This window comes from Prinia subflava, chromosome 15 (genome assembly GCF_021018805.1).
Source record: "Prinia subflava isolate CZ2003 ecotype Zambia chromosome 15, Cam_Psub_1.2, whole genome shotgun sequence".
Classification (NCBI taxonomy): Eukaryota; Metazoa; Chordata; class Aves; order Passeriformes; family Cisticolidae; genus Prinia; species Prinia subflava.
The window spans coordinates 11,910,799-11,932,782 of NC_086261.1; the positions used below are offsets into that span (position 1 = coordinate 11,910,799).

At 43.5% G+C, this 21,984-nt stretch overlaps 1 protein-coding gene across 8 annotated transcripts in view; it reads right to left on the minus strand.

Moving 5' to 3' along the window:
• Window positions 1-21,984, minus strand: part of MYO5A (myosin VA) — a 97,016-nt gene that overhangs the window by 32,849 nt on the left and 42,183 nt on the right. For all 8 annotated transcript variants that reach the window (XM_063412361.1, XM_063412359.1, XM_063412357.1 and 5 more), the window contains exons 6-19: window positions 18,218-18,361; window positions 17,377-17,458; window positions 15,822-15,929; window positions 15,251-15,357; window positions 12,648-12,913; window positions 12,029-12,110; window positions 9,537-9,677; window positions 8,650-8,775; window positions 6,586-6,669; window positions 3,055-3,216; window positions 2,470-2,567; window positions 1,750-1,836; window positions 1,554-1,662; window positions 570-781 (exon numbers count right to left, since the gene is read on the minus strand). In XM_063412361.1, the coding sequence (XP_063268431.1) occupies window positions 570-781; window positions 1,554-1,662; window positions 1,750-1,836; window positions 2,470-2,567; window positions 3,055-3,216; window positions 6,586-6,669; window positions 8,650-8,775; window positions 9,537-9,677; window positions 12,029-12,110; window positions 12,648-12,913; window positions 15,251-15,357; window positions 15,822-15,929; window positions 17,377-17,458; window positions 18,218-18,361 (1,808 nt within the window). The remainder of the gene's footprint in view (window positions 1-569; window positions 782-1,553; window positions 1,663-1,749; window positions 1,837-2,469; window positions 2,568-3,054; window positions 3,217-6,585; window positions 6,670-8,649; window positions 8,776-9,536; window positions 9,678-12,028; window positions 12,111-12,647; window positions 12,914-15,250; window positions 15,358-15,821; window positions 15,930-17,376; window positions 17,459-18,217; window positions 18,362-21,984) is intronic.

Here is a 21,984-nt window from a genome sequence, read left to right on the forward strand (position 1 = left end):
CTAACCTCCACTGGCAGAAGGTGTTTGCTTGTTTTTGCCACTCTCAGTAAGACAATTAGAAAGTGTCTCGACATATGCCTGTTTCTGCAGGTTGGTTATTATAGCCTTCATCACCACCTCGTCTTTGAACAATACCACCTGTACTCCTGCCCTTCTCTCTGGCCCCATGGCCATCCCTCAGAAGTCAATCCAAAGAAATCCCTGACTGATGAGTGTCCCTTTACAACTGCACCCTTGATGAGGAATGGCTTCTCCAGCAGGACAGACCCAGCTGGGAGGGCACAAGGAAACTGGGCAATAAGGACTCAGACAGTCCTGCTTTACCTCACCTGCAACATATTTCCTTAGTACTACTTGTTTTCTGCATCATAGAGCCAGGGTGCTACTCAGAAAGGTCAAAACCAGGCAGGACAGACACACTCATTATATTCAACTTCCTGCATTTCCCTGGGAAATCATTTCCTCTCAGGCAGTATAGGAAGGCGAGAACAAACGTGTCACATTTAAATGCCCTTCTGGCAGGGCTCTGGGCTGAGGCTGGTGTGGGATCTGCCCTGAGCAGTGCTTACCATCGTGCCTGGTACCCTCTGACATGTCTCTGGATGGTGATGGCAGCCTTCCTCATACGTATGTACTTCTTCCTCATCAGCCAGCCTCGGATCGTCTTTTGGATGCGGATACAGGCAGCTCTCAACTTATCTGCCCTTATTTTTTCCAGGTAGGCTACTTGACCAGCCCGGAAAAATATTTTTGTCTTACCAAACTGGTACTTATCCTTGTCCTATTTTCAAAGGTAAAAAGAGGGTAAGTTACAGCATGAAGTGTTAATGCATAAAAAAAGGCACGAAGGGCTAAATGAAAGCACAGTTAGTAAAGAGGCAAAATTATCTGTGTAATATTTTGGGTAATCTGAGACTTAAATTAAGTAGTTGGAGAAGGGTATTTTGTCTGTATGATTCTGTTAAAAAATTAATATAATAAGGCCACAAGCATGGCCCAAAGAAGCAACGTGAGATTTTTGTTAAATGAGAATACCATAAAGATAATAGCATGGAAGGCTACAGGAGGTGACAAAGGGGCCCAGAAGATGAAAGCAATACAGGCAGTGCACACTGACAATTTTCTGCTTAAATTGTAGCTGACCCCTCTGAATGGGCCATCTTCAACCACATTACACAGTGCAAACAAAGCAGTTGGGGTTTCAGACATGTACACATCACTTATTGTATCAGGACTAGGGCAGAACAAAGCGTGCTGCTGCTGCTCAAACACATGTGAAATTTCAGAACTCAACCAGAAAGAAAATAATATTTTATGTCTACAGGCTGTAGTATACCTTTGAGGAAAAAATGAGACTATACAAAGGCACACTGAAAAAAAATTAGTTTTGTTGGCTGTTTGATTTTATCTTGAAAGGAACAGCAGTCAAAGAGCTACAGGATACATTTGTGGTTTAGTATTTTGTAGAAGTACTAAAACAGTGTGGCTATGAGCTAAGCAACACTGTCTTTATTCCTGTGGATTCCAAATGCTCTCAGCACTAAGTCCAGTACCTGAATCAGCTTCTCCAGGACATTTTTACACGTCTGCTTTCGGTCACCAAGGACATCTCTCTGCTTCATCAGAACCCGGTAGCGGCTGAAGAACTCCTGGTACGTCCACCTGCCCCAAAGCAGAGTGTCAGACCCAGCAATGAAGGTTACCTCACAAGGAGCTGCAGCTGGCAGCCACCCAGAGAAGCAAACACACCTGGAGGGGAAGCCGGCAGCGCTGATCCGGATGGTCTCCAGGACACCACAAGCCCTCAGCTGCTGCACCGCCCGCTTCTCATCAAACCTAGGCAGGAACAGAGGCGGATGAGGGACCAGGTTTGCATTATCTGGGGTCCTGGTTGTGTGCACACCCAGGAGAGATGTGGCACAGTGGGGAGCAGGGTGGTGTGATGGGTGGTGGATAAGGTGCTCCTGAAACTCAGGGGTAGCAGAGGGAGCCTGGCTGGAGCACTGAGCCCATTGGCACTTCCTGATGGCCAGCACAAGAGCTACAGGAGCCTTTGCCTGCCTGGGCTTTGGGAAAAACTCTAAGCAAGTTCATACATGAAAAAAAAAAAGATAATGAAAAAGGCTTTGGAATCTCAAAAAGCAAATTCCAGCAAATGTCAAATGAACTCAAGGAGTGCAAACCACCAGTTACATTTAAAATTGCTAAGCAATGAAAATGCTGGAATTTTTTTCTCATGTATCATCATAAACAAAAAAAAATGGCATCAGGAAGTATTTCTCCCTCTATTCATCCCCAGACATCTCCTGCTGTAATACACATACACACAGTGAATCCATAACCAGAGAAAGGAGACACTGCACTTCATTCCTGAACGAGCAAGGTTCAGCAGAGCCCTGATCCTCAGTGGCCTTGGACAATCCCCTCCCAACACAGGCTCCCCAAACCACAAAGGAACTGGCATCTTACGTGAACGGAAACTTGAAGTCATTGGGCTTAATACAGCGCACATAGTGTGGAGTTGTGGCATTCAGGGTTTCCATCAGCAGATGAAGAGAGTTTCGAAACTTTTTGAAAAACAAAATGAAAAAAAATTATGTCAGGGAATAGCCTCAATAACCTCAGAAATCAGATCTGATTTGCATCCTTTTAATTTAATTATGGCAAAGAAATGTGGATATTTTATGTTTGGTCCAATGATAACTGGAACCAAATTTTCTGGGCACTGAACCCCACTCTTGATTTGAATCAGACAAAGTAGCACATGATCCAAAAGACCCAGTTTAAGATTTTCAAAACTTCTCAGCATCCATGTTAAATTTGCTTTGAACAGCATCAGTTTGGGGTTTGGCACCATAATAAAAAATGGGCTGCCTCAAATTGCTCCCCACAGTGCATTAGTAATTAGGGACTATTTGCGCCAAACTAAGTCGCAATAAGCTGCAATTATCTCAAAATCCCAAGGGAGCCCATGAGGCACCAGCATGCCTTGAGACCTGTGAGACAGGAGGTTAAGGGAGAGATTATTTAGTAGAGCTGCGTTTTCAAACTCACCTGATGTCCCACAGTTTTCTTATGCTCCTTGCTGGCCTGGCCCGGCCTGGCCTTGGCAGGTTTGATGGGCGTTCGAGACAGAGGCACGCGCCCTGAAGGAGTTGCTGAGGTAGGGCTGAGGACCTTCTCCTCATCCTGGAATAACTCTGGTAGCAGCTTAAACTGGTACAACAGCATAAAAAATACACAGAGGGTAAGAAACCAGCAAGTGATTGCACCTGTTTGTGTTTAAGGTTAAATTCCAGGCTCAGTTTTTGTAAGAACTGCATTTTTGTTCACAGGGGACAAATGCAAAAAGCAGACAGGCTAAGTGGTACAGTGAGTGGGCCATGATTTAATAACAAAATTTCTGTGACTTTGATCAGTGAGTCTCCTCCTGAAGATAAAATTCTGATTTAAGGGGTTTTTTTTCATATAGCCAACAACAGTTTCCATGTGAAACTGTTAGATATTGACAGCAGTTTCATAAGTAGCAGCTGCAATTATAAATGGGTGCTCTGATCTAAGAAGGAAACAACAGGGTCCTCTCATATTCCAATGGTGCATCAGTCTCCTTTGTGGCTGAGAGGTATCTGGGACACTGAATAAAGCAGCAGGCAGCAAAGATGATTCCTGCTTTATCACTTCAAACTGAAATAATCAGCTTAGAAGAGGAACCATCAACAGAAAAAAAAACCCACCAGCCAAATTTATCTGACTGAGATCTGTCCCCTGCCAGTGGGAGTGGAGGAAAAACCTGAAACATTTTTCCAAATACCACACAGGACTTCGGGTTCCCTTTCTCTAATGGCTACAAAATATACTGCTACATAACAGCTGCTCTGAAGTAACTTATAACTAAAAATAACACCTCCAGGTCCTTCTACTGACAGCTACAGCACCTCAGAACCATTGTAAGACTAAGAGAATCTGAACTTCTCTACCTGTCCATGAATAATTTTATATCTAGCATCTGTGCATTTTTCCCAAGAGATAGGAGTATTCATTTTTCAGTACCAGAAACTGCTTGGGCCAAGTACAACCTTAAAAATTTAAAAACTGGTTTTGCCTCATAAAACTTGGTGAGCAGACATGATGACCAATGGAACATGCTGCACAACAAAATGGCAACCTGTGGTTGTGCCAGATGGGCTGGGAGAAGGCATCAAATACTGCCCAGTAGCATTCAGCATAGCAGAATGACTAAAGATGCTGCAAAGGTATCCTAAATTCCTGAACTCAAAAAGGAGCATCGCAGCTTGGCTTTATCTCACCTGAGACTACCTCTGTAGCTGGTGGAGGAACAACATTTCCTGAGGGTGATTTACTCCTGTCCTTCCACTGGCTAAACACAGAGTTGAGGTTGATTGGGCTGCCACCTCCTTGTCAGCTGCCTCCCATGCAGTGAGTTGGTGTGCACAGGCAGCTGAGCTACAGAGCCAGGGTTTTTCAGCCTGCACAGAAACCTCTTTGAAGGTAATATGATTTTTCTGAAGCTCCTGGTGCTCCCACACACAGAGGTGGGGGTAGGAACAGGGTCCCCATTGTCTCGACTGCAGATGGATGAGCTCTGCTAAGCTGTCCATACCTAAGTCTCATTCCTCTTCTCCAGCCCTGGGAAAATCTGCCTGGAAAAATGGGCAAGTGCATATCAAAGGCACTATTTTCACAGCCACTGGCCCAGTTACTCCAAGTAGAAGAAAGAAACAATGTCTGGCCTCTCCAGTACAGGTCAGCAAGAGTGGAGCAGTGCTGCAACAATCCAAACTGCAGGACTACTCCCGTTTGGGTTTGGGTTTCAGTATCTTATCAATTTTCTGTGTTTCACACAACACTAGGAGCGTTCAAAGAGAGGGAAAACACTGATCAAAGAGTAGATAATTCATGTGATAGAAAACAAACAAGCATTTCTTCCCTGTAATTTTTTCAGACAACTTAACACACATGCTGCTAACAATCTTAGAGATCATTTCTTTCAATACAGAGCCACAACAGAAGATTTTAACAACCATGCCAGTAGCAAGCATAAAAGCCCAGGATTGTTCTAATGCTTTCATGATACATGCATGGAAACTGAACTACTTCGCAGAGGTTCTGTGGGTGGATTTACAGAGAAGGCCAAAATAAATAGCTGAACTCTACAGAGCCTGCCAAGAGCAGTGTGTGTCATGCACTTTTTGGAGAGCAAGCATCCAAGCTGTGTGTGAGAGTGGGCATGGGCAGGATGACAGATGATGCATTCAATTTAGAATTACCTTCTGTTGGATGTGCACAGAAAACCCAGAAAACACCACCAGCAACAAAATAAAATCAAAATCAGAAATGCAGTTCTACTACAATTACTTACAAAGAGGCGCTGATGAAAAACAAAAGTAAAGCATCTTTTACACTGATTTTGGCAGAATTTACCATGAGGTAAAAAGATGTTGTTTTTAGTGTTTAGACTGAACTGCCTCAAGCCACACTGAGCCTGCCCAAGCTGCTGTCAGGCTCTTACAGCAGCTCTGTCCCCACTGTCTGTCCCTCAGTCACTGGCTGACATCCCTGTCCCTCTGTCCTGCACAGAGTGGCTGGATGGCCTCTGCCAGCTCCCCAAAGATGCCACCTGCCTCCCCCTCCAAACTGGCTTCACTTAAACCACTTCAACACTTCTCCCAGTGGAAAGTCTGCTGTGGTGTTTCATTATACCACACGTTTTAATCATTTCATTTCATATTACCTGCTCAGAATAGAAACAGAAGAGAAAAATGTTGGTTTTCCTGATAGAATAGCATAATTTTAAATAGCCTGTCCTTGATACCCAGCTTCCTGGGCCATTAGAGCTAAATTCCCAACAGCCATCACTGTGCAATGTCAAGTTAATTGCCTTCACATTTCTGAGAGCACAACCAGCATTTCTGCCATTACAAAACGCAGACGATGCCACTGAAGGCCTGTTCTATAATATTCCTTCATGCAGTATTTTTCAATTTAGATGTTATCTTTCTCTCATAGATATCAAGGAGACAAGACTGTAAATTCTGGTTTGTATCCTTAGGGTCTACATATTTTATTCCTCTCTCATTTTGCTTCTGGAACTTGTCTTTCCTTCAGAAATTTTCTGCTCAGTTGTCACGCCATAAACAAGGAGCTTCTATTTTCAGGTTATAAAATTAAGGGCTTAACTGTTAAGCCATCTTATACCAGTACAGTATATCAGAAGTCACTGATGTCTCTACAGAAAATATAGCAAAGTTTTGTGAAAAAGAACCCCCCCTCCCCAAATCCACTTTCCCCCACTCAAAAGCCCAAACCCAACAAAAGAGCCCCAAAACAACGACGACTGAGAAACAGTGAAATTAGTGGCTAAATAGACTGATCTTACATGGGAAAAAGTTAGGATATAAAACTTTCTAAATTCATGCAGATAACCAGGTAAAACACAAACTATGTTCCATTTCTGTTGATCTGATACTAAGGGAGAATTTTTCCCAGGTTTATAAGAAGTTTTCTATAACCCTTTAATCAAGGACTCATAACTGCAAAAGAAGGAAAAAAAATCCTTGTACTAACCTTACTTGATTTTAGGACCTTAATTTGTTCTTCATAAACTGTGTCTTTATTCTTTTCCAAAAAGCCTTCACATTGATATTCCACCTGAAAGCCATTATTTTACAAGAGAAAGTGTTACAAGTATTAAATAAGAATAATTTGCATAGAATTCACCAGCTATAACATTCACATTTAAAACATAATTCTTTTCCATACTGAAAATATCAGCTCCCAAGTGCATCTTTGTTAAATATAGATTTTCCTCAAAGAGAGTGCTTTCCAGTAAAAAGTAGAACATTAAAATAGAGAGAGGAATGCTGCTGTTGCATTATACCAGACATATTTCACTGCTGAGGGATGCTCGTGGTGAGGCAGCATGACTGAATGGTTACTGTAAGGGTGAAGAACCAAAGTGTGTGCTGAGCACCACTGAACTCATCAGGGCTGCAGAGCTGCCTGAAATCCAGATGCAACTGAGAACAAAGTACCTCTCACCTCATTAGCTGGGAGGCAGTAAGTACATCTGCCTGCAGATTATTGTGGAAATGGCTCATTTGTGCTCCGAAGGACTAATTTTACCAAAAGCAATAAAATGTCTGAATGTAGTGATAATATATAACAACCCTCTGACACAGGGCTACAGCATCTCCTGGACCAGAGAACAGCCAGTGTCAGGTAAAACCCTACCATTTATTTCACTGTCCTAATTCAAGGCTGAAAGAAAACCAAGCCTATTGTCAGCAGTCCATTTATCAGTGCTTGCACAGCGACACCACACCCTGATCTGCAGAACATTTCACAGAATTCCTAGAGGAAAGAGCACAGAAGATGTCCCCAGGGTTCCTGCTCAGCTGGAAGCCCACTCTGAGCACTACCTGGGGCACCATCCGTGTTCTTCCTGCAGGAGCCCGTGCCAGGAGAGGGCAGCAGCATCCCTGCCTTGTGCAGAGCACAGCTCCTCACACTGCTGACCTGCCAGCTGGGGCTTTGCTCTTCCTCCAAGATGTCTGAGTACATTCACATAAGCACACAGAAAACATCAAATGCTTAGCACAGACAGAGCTTAGAGCTTTGCTAGTACCTGCTTGGAGCTACTTGCTACTTTCCCTGGCCCTTGCTGCTCACAGACTAGACACAGGAAAGCCTTGCTTTCAATATCAAAGTTCAGCCTAATGAACAGATTATGAAATATTAATTAATTCCTTCTTGTTCTCTCGTCCACAAAATAGAACAGGCCTCGTGAATCTCAACTGTTACAGAGATGTTCATGCTGCTTTCGTTACGGCAACACTGGATGCAAAGAGAACAGGACCCTTCCTCTACACATAAATTCAGGAGCCAGGGAGAAACCTAGCAGAGGCAGATAAAGGCCTCCCATACCAGCATGTGCAGATCTACTGATAGGAGTCTGAGAGCTTCTTGAAACCTTTTTTGACAAAGGTGACAACATTCTGAGGCAGCTTTTCTGTATAAAAGGACAATTGTATTAAATGGGATTATTAATTTTTTTTGTTTTCACCTGAGGAGTGGCTCCATTTGACAAGCACTGGGAGCTGAACACAACAGGCACTCCACTGAGACCCCCCTCAGGCAGCTTCCTAGAAATAGCTGTTCCCTGCACAGACCAGGCGAGGGTGGGAGCAGCACACACTGCTCCAGCAAGAGAAAAGGGTGTGTTAGCCTCTCTCTCTCTCCTCTTTGCACACTGAGACAAAAACAGCATTAATCCGTTGCTGCTCTTTAGCTAAAAGGAGTGGGGCACAGGATTTCCTTTTTTGTGCATTTCTGTTGCATAACTGGAATTGATACAGTGATGCTGAGAGCTGCAAATGCACTCAGCTTTGGTGTTTAGAGAAAGGATGGTCAGTGCTTACAGCATGTGCTGGAGTCAGGAGCTCCTTTGTGTCCCTGGCTCTGCACAGCTGCCAGTTCACGTTCTCCTCCTGATCAGCTGCTGAGGCAGGCACAATTCTGTAAGAGCTGGGCAAAGGCAGGGATGCCACTGCCCAGTCCCTGCCTGCAGCAGCCCCAGGATCCTCTCCCACACACCAGCAGGAAAAGCAGTACCACAGGAAAAGTCCTTACCTTGTCAGCAAAGTGCTTGATGATAAAGGCCTTATTTGACATACGTGGTTTTTCAAAGAGAGCACATTTATTCAAGTGAGTATTGTAAAGTTTTTGGGCCCAAGAGTCATCTGAGCCTTTTGGCATCTACGGAAAAGAATACAGAATACACTGAAAATGTCTTGAGAACTTTTCAGTAGCAAGAGCATCTAAGAAGAGGGGGGACAACACTTGATTTGCTTTCGCACTGCAGCTCCTCGGATTCCCAGCACTGCCAGAAGCAAGGACACAGTAACCAGCTCTGTGCTTGCCAGTTCCACACGGGGTACTGGGCACTGGCAGCAGGTGCTGGGACACACCTGACACCAACAACGCCTCCTGTGTCACACACCTACAGGCAGGGATCCCAAAGGCACAATACCAGACTGAGCAGAACTCATCCACCTCCATTAGAGAGTTCTTGTGATGCTTTGTGATAAACAAGAACCCCGGGCTGGGTTTCCACTGAGGCAGACACTCTGAGCCATCCCCTGTACATGGCTTGGCATAAAATAAACCAAGATAAAAGACAAAGGGTGAAACACCATGCAAGAGGCAATTTGGGGAAATCTGACAGGACCAAGGATTGCAGTCACTCATGCAGAAGAGAAAACTGTCAAAGTCCAAAAAAAGTTGATCAGAGACCCAGGAACAGCTCAGATACATGAGGGAGGGGACGGGTCAGGGGTGTTCATTACTAAAACCACTTTTTCTCCTCCTGTAATTGCCAATTCTGTTTGTATGTTTTCCAAATTCTTGCACCAGCAGAGTGTCAAAATGACAACTGTCTGCAGATGAGTTTTCCCAGTGAGGCCCAGAAGCAGGACAGCTGATGACCCCTTTCTCTCTGAAATCCCTCGAACACACACCTTGCACTCCTCATCCAACAGATCCAGAACTCCCATTTTGGCCTCTATGAGGTTGATGCAAGGCTGATTGTCGTAGAAATCAATCAAGGTCCACGGTATTTGTTCCTTCATATATTCTTCTTGTTCCAGCTTAAAGACATGCTGCAGGGCAAAAGGAAAACAGTTTTCTGTGAAATGAAATGCAGAATAAATACACTGAACTCTCAGTTGAATTCATCTTGGCACATTAATCCAGGCTGTCAAGTAAGACACTAGTTCAACTGAATAAACTCTTTAACAAGTGTATGAAAAATAAATTAACCTTTTTTCCTGGCCTAAAAACAACAGCCTAAATTAAAGCACTCCATATTCTCTGCAAATATCCCGTATTTTTCCTAGATCATTCAACAATTAATATAAGCTCTTCTCTCTTATAAAAAACCAACACCAAACCCAGAAAAACCTTCAAATGCAGGAACTACAAAGTAGGATGTGCCATGCTTTTATGATTTGGAAATTACGAACACCATTCTATTTCAAGCCAAGTTTCACTATAAATACTTTCGTGTTTCCTTGTAAAAGAACAGAGCTCTATTTCCTCTTAAATGGCTGCTGATTTTTTTTTCTAACATGACGCACTGCATTAAAATTTACACTTCAGCAAAAGCTGAAGGAAGATTAGCACTAGAAATCCTTTAAGGAAAATTCTGTGACAGATTTATCTGGTATGAAGATCAGTAACCATGTAGTTGTATATTTATTCAAAAATATTATCACAAACAACCTGCACAGCTTTAATGAAATGTGCATAAGAGATGAATTAAAACTTCAAGAAAAAACAGAATAAGATATTAAACAGGCAAACTGTGGTCTTAATAGAACAAGCACTTTGAAGAACCAAAAAGACTGCTGACTCCAGTTATTTTTGATGATGTTTCATCCCCCACTTACATTTTTCTGCACACTTAATGTGCAGGTGGATGCGTGCTGGGAGTGCCCCACCACCAGCACGGCAGGGTCTGGGGGTGCCACAACTCCTCAGCTGGGGTGCCAGCCCCACCTGCCCCCTGAGCTCAGTGCACAGCCCACAGCCACCTCACACATCTGCCAGGCAGCAGAAAACAACCCTGACCAGGCTGTTTATCCCTTTATTTCATTAGCTCAACGCCATCCTCCCCAGCACTGCGCTCCTGAGCCGCGCCCGTGGGAGCCATTCCCACCCTGCACCTGGCAGCAAAGCCTGGCAGCGTCCCACTGCCGAGTCATAGCCAACCCAAGGTCTGAAAGAAAACAGAAACCTGTTTTTTCACTGTGAAGGAACCAGCAATGAGGTGGTGAAAAATGCCTTCAGACCGATTTTCCCCGTGGGTGGTGGGCACCAGGCAGGGCAGGGTGGTCGGGCATTTCCCAGGCGGCCGCTCCTCAGCCAGGCTCAGGCTGCTGCAGGCAGCACATGAAGGTTTGCTGGCTGCCACCAGCCACAAGGCTTTAATTCAAAGCAACCTGCACCCTGAGTGCCTGCATGGCAGCCCAACAGGTCCAGGTTTAGTAGCTTGGCAGGACACCAACACACCAGCCCTGCTGCCACCTCCTTGGTGAGGCAGGTGCTTACAGTAATGGCACAAGAGGGAAGGGAACAGGGGCACAGTTATCTTTACTGAAGAAGAGAACCATTACAGCTCTTACAGCAACTAGATTTTGCTGTACAGCTGAGGAAACTCCAAGACGCCCTGTGCCTAGCAGTTACAACATCCCACTCACGGAGCTGGAGTCAGCCATGGCCCTACCCACGGGGAAAGGGCACGCCAGGGCTGGAATAACCAGCCCCTGCTCCAGCACCTGCTTGCTCCTGACACACTGGGATGAAGCAGGGCACAGGGATCCGGCCCTGCAGGCACACCCTGCCTCTGGCAGGATCCTAACGGGAGCTCAGAGCTACCCCGGCGCTGCGGCAGAGCCTAGCAACAGACCTGGCAGAAATAACTTGCCTCATCGTTATGCAGGTAAGATACGTAACTGCAAACGTCACCGAGGCTGAGGAGAGAATCGTGATCCCTCTGTGGGAGGGGGAAGAGCTGCCTTCTGCCACACGTCAGCCATCAACCTCGGGATGCAGCTGAAGAGCCTCCAAAATAACACTGGGGAGGAAGCGCGGGCGGCGAACGCTCTGCCCTGCCCGGCCAGGGGAGACCGGAGCTCATGGACACACCACAACTCCAGCTTCATCCACACAGGGCTCCCACTGACAGGCAAGCTCAGGGTCCTAATTGCCAAGCACTGCTTCTGCCTTTTAATTGTTACTTGATCAGAATTTCAAACACTCCCCGAGCAGCAGTTAGTCATAAAATCTATTTCTAGAAGATAGTCGATCTTTCCCCATCCCTCAAAGCCCGTGGCCAGGACAGCTGCTTAATAGACTGAAGGAATTCATCCTAACCACTGGGGACCCAATTAGCAGAATGGACTTGGACAGGGGGAAAGGGAAGAGGAAGTGCCAGTCATTTCCTACTTACCATATTGAACTGCTGCTGCAGTTTTTCATTGGCATAGTTGATGCAGAACTGTTCAAAGCTGTTGATTTCGAATGTTTCAAATCTAAAATATGCATATACTCAAAATTACTAGTGTACTGAAAAAGAAAGATAAAATTACCCCAAAATTTTAAATTCCCTCCCTCCAGTTAAATTCATTGAATTATTTCAGGCACAAATAACACGGGTTTAGCAAGAAAACACACAGGGAAATGGTAAATTGTACTACAGTTTAGTGATGCTCCATATCTAGGTAGCGATGAGGAACTCAGGGAAAGGACTGATGTTCCTGGAGAGCACATTAGTTATCTTTGTCCTCTGTAAGTGCCACCTTGGAGGAGCCTGACATGAAAATTGCCTTGTAACTTTCCAAAATGCCAAAATACCAACAGCAAAAATCTGAAACTCCACTATAAACATCAAAGTCATGACAAGGATCTTAGTGTGTCAAAACCTAACACCTACTTCCCTCAGCTGGAATAAGCAGTTGCTAAGGTTTGGGGGGGGTTTGTGTAATCCATGCAGTGCTAGATGATGAAGAAAAGGATTCTTTGCAGTCAGATAATTATGTAAGAGTGTCACGTATCTGACAAAAACTCACCCATAGATGTCCAACACCCCGATGAAAGAATGCTGTTTTACAGTAGCGTGAAGGGCTTTGTTCACATGATCTACAATCCAGTTAAAGAGATTAGCATAGATATGTTTGGCAAGTGCATCTCTGGCATTGATGGCATGAAGTTTGGAAATTGGCTTGATGTAGGTTTCAGTGGCAGTGGCGAGCTTCCTATGGCAAAGCCAGTGGGCCATCTCCTCATACTCCACTCCCATGAGGTCACAGAAGATGGTGAGGGGTTCATGCTTGGGCTAATAAAAACCGGCTCGTTAGATATTGAAACAGTATTACCCATAGCAAACACACAATCATTCAAACAGAACTGCCTGCATGCAGTGGTCCTACAATAAGCACCAACAGCAGCTTCCTCAGCTCTTCCTCCTTCAAAATGTAGGAGGCTCCCTACCCACCGAGCACATCCACATTGCTGAAGTGAATTAGTGAATAAGCTTCCTCAAAGGCATTTATTTTACTATACTTGTGTTTACCAAAATGCTTCACACAGGGAACCTGCAGCCTTCAGAAAAATGAATCATCTGGCTTTACTGGGGTGGACGTGGTGTTTTGAATCCTTACAGCTGTCTCAGGCCAAAGGACTGCAGCTCCTGAGCGGGGCTCTTGCCTGCTCACACACAGCCGTGGCAGGAGGGATGGGCAAGGAGGCAGCGCAGTGAGCCAAGAAACAAGAGGGGAAGGTCTTTAATGCTCTGGCCTCAGCACTTAACTATTTTCTCAGTGAATTCTGCACACAAACACTAAGAGATTGCAGCACACTAGTGATGTTCTCTAGCTCTCAAATTGAACTGTACAAGAGAAAAAACTGAGCTTTGTTTGACTGGGCAAAATCAACCAGCAAGGCTTGTATGTTGAGATGGGTATGTAAGATTTCTGTATGAAGATCAGTGCAGTGCATTTACCACTCACTAAGGTACTACACTGTGTCACTAACATGCAAACTGATCACTAGAAATCAAGGAGGACAGCCAGGTCTGTTCTCCTCAGGAGCTCCCCATACACTGCTTCCTCATCACGCTGCTGTTGCACCTGGTGGCTCAGCAGCACTCTGACAAGCACAGTCTTGACAAGGACAGATGGCAGAGGACTGTTACCACATGTCCTACAGCTTCAGGGTACATCAACTTTAAATATTTCCACATCCTTGTGACTTCTCTGGGGCTTTTTCTAGTTCTTACAGCATACAGGCCCCATGCAGCTCCAAAATTCAATTAACTGAGTGTATTTTACTGACTTGGAAGACAATAATAAAGTAGTAATAAATATGAACACTGCATGGAAGAGTGTCACATTAGGGTTGCTCAAGCTGACATCAAACAAACTGATTGATTGCCACAGCAGCACAGGGAGCCCTTTGCTGAGCCCCCTGCAGCACCACTGTCCCCTCCCAGCAGAGCAGCCTGCATGGCACAGGGCCCTGTGGTGGCACGGCCACTGCCAGAGGACAGCACAGCCCAGGGACAGATGCCCCTGAGCAGACATTCACCACTGCCAGGGGTTGTCAGGCCAGGGCAGAGCTGCACAGGAACCTGCAGCTTTTCACCAGCTCAGCCAGTGGATTCCTGCCCTGGAGATGCTCAACACAGCACAGGCAAGCTCCTCACGTCCTGGGGCTCAGCAGCTTTCTACCTGTTATCATTAAAGGAGCTTTCTTTGTACTGAGAACCTTTATGAGACACCAAGGAGCCAGACTATTGCTGTGGTTTCAAAGCAGCTATTCGACCCCACGGGCAGGTGATGTCACCAACCACCTGTGGCCCCATGAAGGACCTGCTGTCTCAGCTCCAGAAACTGCCACTGCAGGTTCTTGAGAAAGGGACTGACAGCAAGAAAAGAAAAAACCTCTGCAAGTGTTGCTACTGCTGCAAGAGAGAGAAAGATGAAGGTTGTGCAGGCCAGCAGTAGGCATTCAAAGAGAGGCAGAAGGAGAAACTGGTCACTCTGAATCCAAAGAGGAGACCAGCCAGAACTGTTTTGTTTCTTATCTCCAGAATATGGGTAAGAAGCCTGGGCCCTCACCAATGAGCAGAGTTCTTCAGATCAGACTATGCAGTCCTTGTTGCAAGGCAAAAAAGAACTGATAAGACCATGACACTTAGATGAGTCACACAAATCATATCTGTATATCCTATGCTCATGTCTAGACATCCCAGAGGACTTTGCAAAGCATTTGTTTTGCAATTATTTAGGGCATTCTGGCATTTCATGTCAAAAAAAACCCCAAAACCCCCTAAAACGATCTGGCAAAGCATTTACTGTGTGCAGGGAAGATATTAATGTAGCAATGTAAAGACCTAGACACCTGCTCAGGACTTCAAAGCTAGCCTGCCTACTAGACTTTTCTAGGACAGATCAATTACAGTTATAATTGTATATCAATGTTATAATACAGAGAGTACTGTCTAAAGCCTCTAAACTGAGGAGAGTTCAATCTATCTGCAAAGAACTGTGAAAACGTTAGCAAATTAGAAATAAACCCATTTCCATTTTACTCTTTTTCAGAAGAGGACCCTGCAAACAGGCAGAAGGCAGACCTGTCAGAGTGCAAACCATGCCCTTCATCTGCCACTCACAGGAATAGTGCAGCTGTCAGAATCCCGAGATGCAAACTCCACGTTGCCCAAGTGAAGGATGCCAGCAAGGATTCGGAAAATTCCCATCTGGTAGGAATCACTAATCCCTGGAAAAGGATGAATAAAGTGAATGAAGAGAGCTGCAGCTGACAAAAAGATACATTTACTAAGGAGAGAAAAACAGTGACTGCTGTGTGTGACTTTGACATTTGACAGTTCTAATTGGCTCCACTTCTATCAAAAATATTTTACAATCAGATGAAAAAAAAATCCATTAAAATGAATCATTTAATTTGCTGTTTCAAAGTGCTTTGTCAGTGACCTCCAGCACTGTATATGTTACACCAAGGGAATCCACCATTTATGTTCACATAATGTGTGCTCCTCTTAGATTTACAATCCTACTACAATTTAAATACCTTCTTCATGCAATACAAGCACATCAGTTCCAAAGTTTATCAAACTCTCCTGGTGTTAAACACAACAGAATATGAAAAAAATATACACAAGTAGTATAGAAAACTCTTGCTAGTGTATTAGATTTAGGATTTGACTGTGATTTACCAATTACCTAGCAAAGTGCAGGCCTGCCTGGTGTTCATCATTTCCTTTGCATCATCAACACCATCAATCACAGGGCTTCCACCTTGCTTTGTATAGTGAAAGTAATTTGCATTCCCTGTAATAATAAAAAAATACATATTTTACACACATTGATGCAGAAATCCACAGCACATCTGTAAAGCTGTGTCATGATTAAGTTGCTCCTGGCAGAATCCATGATCTGACATGTATATTTTCACCCTCTGACTCATAAGACACACTTATCCTAAAGAGCATTTTTTCAAGATTTAACTGTGTAAGTAAGTATTCTTTAAGCTACCTGGTTCCCACAGTAGGTCCTCAAACATATTCTCTACCTAACCTTGGTTCAGACTTCCACAACTGTGGAATAATCCCTTTGGAAGCAGTTACTCTCCAAGCCTGAACCAGCTGCCTACGCAGCAGCCGCAGAGTTGGGAGCAGCACATTTTGGAATTATGTGACAGATATTACTATGCCATTACCACATCAGGATATTATATTTTGTCCATTTCCTTCTCTTTTCTAATTTATGGCCTGGCTCAGCCTTATGAGTATCTGTGATCCATTCAGGGTGAGGAGTCAAAGCTGGTGAAGAGAGAGCTTCACACGGCTCTGGGGACAGCACTGGGCTCCACTGGGACACCAGCAGCTCTCCTGTGTCAGTTCCTGTGGTTTCACTGGCCCTGCTTCCAGCTGCACTAACAGACTCCTTTTCTTCTGCTCAGCCAAGGTTCCAAGAATGCTGAAAGAAAAGTCTGCTAAATGGCTCCTTCAGTTATAATTACATCAGTTCCTTTCTTTCCTGTGTTAGCAGATGTGAATCCCAAATGTGCCAGGGTGGTGCAGAAGAGCAGAGAAACACTCTAAAACCAGAATGGTATTTCAGAAACCAGCACAGGCTGTGCAGTTTTCCATCTATGAAACCTACTTTTTAAAATATACAGGAAGCACTGGAATTTATACTGAATTTTTAAAATGATGACATGATTGGCTACCTAAGGTCATCATCATGCTTTTCTTTAACAAAGCACCAACTCCTGTCAAATGAGAAAGCTTTCTGCTATCAATGTTTTAATTTGATAAAAGAAAAAAATTCATCTGCTTTTTGATCACCAGGTTAGCAGAGACTAAAAGTAATTGTTGCTAACAGCCCAAGTAAAAATATGCAGATGCAAAATAAGCTTTTCAGATGCTTATACCAGGAAGGGTAAAATTCTCTAGTGGCTGGAACGACAGAAAAAAGGCTTTAAAAAACTCAGAGAAAAGAATTTCACCCTCCAGGACATAGTAAGTCCTATTGATTGCAACTGCAGTGTATTAGAGTTTGCTGAATAAACAAATCTGTTACTTTTATTTTATTAGAAAACCGCAAAGTCCAAGGTCTATAATTTTAGTTATTTTCAATACATTTTAGTACTTGAAGGTTTAAAAGTTTAGAATTTAAAAGCCAGCAATTCTTCATTTGGATCTTTGGCTCAAAAAGCTCAGAGATGCTGCTGTGTCCCTACAGTCACACAACACAACGAATGTGAATGTCATACCTAATCGCAGAGTTTTAAACTCGGGCAATGCTGCAGAGGCACAAAGCTGGTAAAAGATGTGGTAATTTCTCTCCTCTTCTGCCTTTAAAAAGGAAGGAATTTGTTATTTTTCACTACTTTAAAAGTGGCAGAAACAACCACGAGCAGAAATGAATTACTATGCACAATGCTTTCTCTAGCAATACATTAAGAGAACAGAAGCCACACGGAAAAAAGGAAGATAAATCAGCTTCTATCTCTTCCTTCTTCATTAATTTAATCCATTTGCAACAGCAAAAAGCATGCAGACATTTTTATTTTTTTAAAAAGTATTATTTCACTTCTTAGAACTGTAGATTACTCTTAATTATAGATCAGGATTCTGTAGGTGAGTGAAATGATCATACTCAGAAGTTTTTCATTTTCTAAAAATAACTAACACTATTTGCCTCAGCATTCACAGTAAGCTGGCAAAGGGAGTATATTCCTTGCCAAGGCAAAGTTTGAATTTTAAAATGAAGGACAAACACAGCTCAGAAGGTGATGACTCATGGCCAACACCGCAATTCTGAACTTAAGCACTCTAAATTCCACACCTTCAAACGAAAAAGAAATTAAAAATACTCTTTTCCAGCTAAACCATGTGCTATAACTGTCTCTTAAAATACACAACAGTTCTTCATGTAACAGCCCTACATGGTACAAACCCTAATTATTATTTTTGAATCTTTAGGCAGCCATTCAAGGACAAGCCCATTTTTACTGAGCTCTAGACTATAAGGTAGGCAAAGATGGAGAGGAAGTGTGGGACAGTGGATTGGTTCAAGGATGACATAAAATAGAGAGATTACATCAGTATTACCTGGAACACCACTCTTGATTTTTCCAAGAGGTAAGTTCTCATGTTAGCACCAATGATTCGATACCTCTTATCAAAACCAATTTCAATGTATTTACCAAAGCGACTGCTGTTGTCATTCCTGGTAGTTTTGGCATTTCCAATAGACTGAAAAAAGGCAATATTGTAAAGGTTAAACAGCTCATAGGAATTATCACACCTATTTAATCATCTACATGGCTTATAAACATTTAACAACATTAATCATGTCCTGGTTTAAAAATAATCAAAAACGTAATGAAGAACGGTCTCTGCCTGGTCAATAAATTATATCAAAATAGTAATTTCATTAATGTAAAACTGGGAGCTGACATTCCTAGCAATTATTTCACTTCCACATAGTCTAATTTTACAGCTAAACATCCTTTATTGTTCTTTGAAGTCTTTCAAAAGGAAATAAAGAGTCTAACAGAAATCTCACATACACAAAGATTTCTTTCAAGGACTTAGAAAATCTGTAAGAATTATTTCACCTGGATATATTTATATATGCAGGTGTACATATACATCTACAGCACTTGCAACTTTTGAAAGACTACCTATTATAAAGCCACAGCCTGCTCTGCCTGGCTAACAATTTATCATTACTATTACTCTCTAATCACCACACTTCCAAACTATTTCTGCAAACATAAAATTTAAGAACATTTACTGTGTGCCTAAGCATAATCTAAAATTAATATGCATAGCCTTGTGTCATCTGCCTGAAGCTGAACCCCTTCCAAGCAGCTTGGTTACTGACCCAGAGCCAGCCCTCGCTGCTGCCCTGCATCGTGCTGAACTTTCTCAGATTAATTAATTCAGCTTCACACAGAGCAAACATTACTGTGTGCATTTCCTCTGCATTGCATGTCCTGGGATGCCCAGGGCAAATGGCTGTGGATCCTACACGGTGCAATTCTGCCTCACCTCAGCAGCATTAGGGTTCACCCTACAACTGCTACCAGCTGGATACATCACAATTCAAGGCATGCAAATCACAACATGCTCAGCTTCAAACACAAGCATTTTCTCTTCTCCATCAGACCATGTTTTAGACATCATACAGCAATTCACCTTCTAAAAAATTCCTAGAGGTACCTCTGTCTCAAAAGGCATGGCATTTGTAAGAACTGAGCTGCAGCACACTGCCCCTCATCACATGGCCCTGTGTGTGTGTTACTAAGCCCTAAGGGCACCCCTCTATCTGTGCCCAACTTTCCCAGTCCACGCAGCCATCCACTGGAACTCTGTACTGAAATAAACCTGAGAAAAACAAATGCAGCACTGCTGAGTGTCCCAAATCTGCAAGCAGCAGGTCAGTGAATGGGTCAGTGCCAGCTGGGACAGCCTGGAAAGTGGGATTAGCCTGTCAGAAACCCCACGAGAGCAGCAGCAGCACGCACACCCAACAGAGCAGATGTCCAAGTGGGCATCAGATGGACAGCTGCTGGAAGCGATCTAGGAACAAACTGCATCTCTGCAGCTCTAAGAAACATCACATTCACTCAAAGTGAATGTACTCTACCCACACTCCTGTGTTTTTTTGAAAGATTAGTGCTACTGTGATTTACTTTGGTGGTGGTGGTAGCAATATAATACTACAACACTTCAGAAAGCAATTATTCCCTTGAAAGGTATTACTGATAAAAACAGAAAGTCTTTGGGACTATCACATTGCCTGCCTGCATACATACAAAGCTATAATATTTGCATAGCTACAGAGGGTAACAAAGAATGAGGGGCAGGAAATGACACATAAAGATGTGTTTTAAGGTTTATCGATCTCTACATTTGCAATAGGAAAACTGCACATAGTTATTGACTACAAAAGCAGTCACTTAAATAGTTGCTAGAAATGTACAGTTACCTCTTGACATTACTGACTATTTAGTAGGCTAAGATATGATGGTAGCCCACAAAATACTGATGTTTAGGTTGTCCAAATAGAAATCCAAAAATAAAATTACCTTCTGCTCCTAAAATTTTACAGTCAGCTTAGCAAATGAGAAGTTTCCAGTTTCTAAAATGAAGTATTCATTTTACTCCTAAAATAGATGGGTTAATTTGTGTTTCTACTGATGTATCAACTGAAGAATTCAAAACATTAATTATGCTATCATGAGAGTCTGTCTCAACATCAAATTTTAAATTAGCTTTAGACTGAGTGTTGTAAAGTTGAAGTGTTGGAAGTTAAAAGGATAACTTTCATCCAATTACAATAATCTTTAAAGCAACTGAAATATATATTTATATATATTCAGTTTATATATACCCATGTTCACAAAATTGTTATCCCTAGAAAACAAAAATAAAGCACCACCACTGGTTTTCAGTGAATGAAAAAAGGTACAGATGGGAAGCTCTTTTAGCCCTCAATTTAAACTTCCTTGCTTTTGGAAATTAATTCAGATAATTAGTGGTGAGCTGATGGCCACTGACTGAGAGGTGGGGCCCAAGGACTGAGCGCAGGATGTTTGCTTTAGGCTTGGAGACCAAAAAGAAGGAGCGGTGCAGGGAAACCTGCGGAGTTTGTATTTCACCCAACAAGCAGCCAGGCACAGAGGTGAACAGCAGAGCCCTCAGCAGAGCTGGCACTGCAGGCTGGTGGTGGGGAGCCCTGGCACCTCTGCAGGGCAGGGCAGGGCAGGCTCAGCACCCTGTCCCCATCCCGCATACGGGCTGTGACACTCCTGCACTCACTGCAGCAGGGCCAGCTCTGCTCTGGGCTCAGCCCACACTGCCCTGCTGCCACTGCTGCCCAGAGCACACCCCTGCTTCAGGCTCAGCTCCTTGGTGTCCCACGGCTGGACACGTGGATGAGTTGCTGCCCAGCACAGCACAGCTCGTTTTATCCCACGGGAGAAATCTCCAAACAGCACACAGCACCACAAACCAGGCACAATTACCTTGTCACAGACACACACAACTGTGATGGGGCAGCTATAGTTTGAGTATCATGAACTCCTCATGCCAGGAGGAAAGGAGGAATAAAACATAGTTCAGTTTTTAAAATACCTGAGAAAAAAAACAATGGCAGCATTTTGCATTTCACATTTCACTGCATGCACTCTGTTTACTCGTGATCTTTCACACTATTGCAGAGAGATGCCCAACATCTCCCAAGGCATCAGTGGTCCCAAAGCATTTCCTAGGCTGTTCACAGGCATGAGTACGTGTGTGCCTATGGACAGAGTTACTTCTCTCCAGAAATTCCCCCAAGACCTTCTCTCTGATGAATCATCTCTTAACATAGTTCCTTAACTCCAGCCACAGCTTGAACCTACACATGTAGGCAAAGACACGAGAAACAACTCAGATAAGTCCAAGAAATCTTCTGCTTGGCTGTGACATCAAAATTAGTCTCTCCTGGGCTTCCTAGAGAAAAGAGACCCTGAAGCAGGAGGAACTGTACATGTCCTCTCAAAGTCTATTGCCAGCACCTGCCCTCCAAAGCCAATGGCTTTGGGACTTGACTATGGTTGGTTACAACAATTTCCAAAACTGAAACATGAGTCTGAGCTAATTATAACAAAATCATGTCTTCCGATGTGTTTTCTTCCTCTGAAAGAAACTTTGTGCATCCCATGTAACTTTGTTTTCTCAGTCTCTTTTCTAATTTGATTTCCTAAAAGTTAACATTTGCTTTACTCCCTTTCAAAGTACAAAATCTACTGGGCCCCACTGTGTGATGTACATAATTGGTGGGTAAGATCAACAGTTTTATCCTCTTTGGATACACATAAAACCAG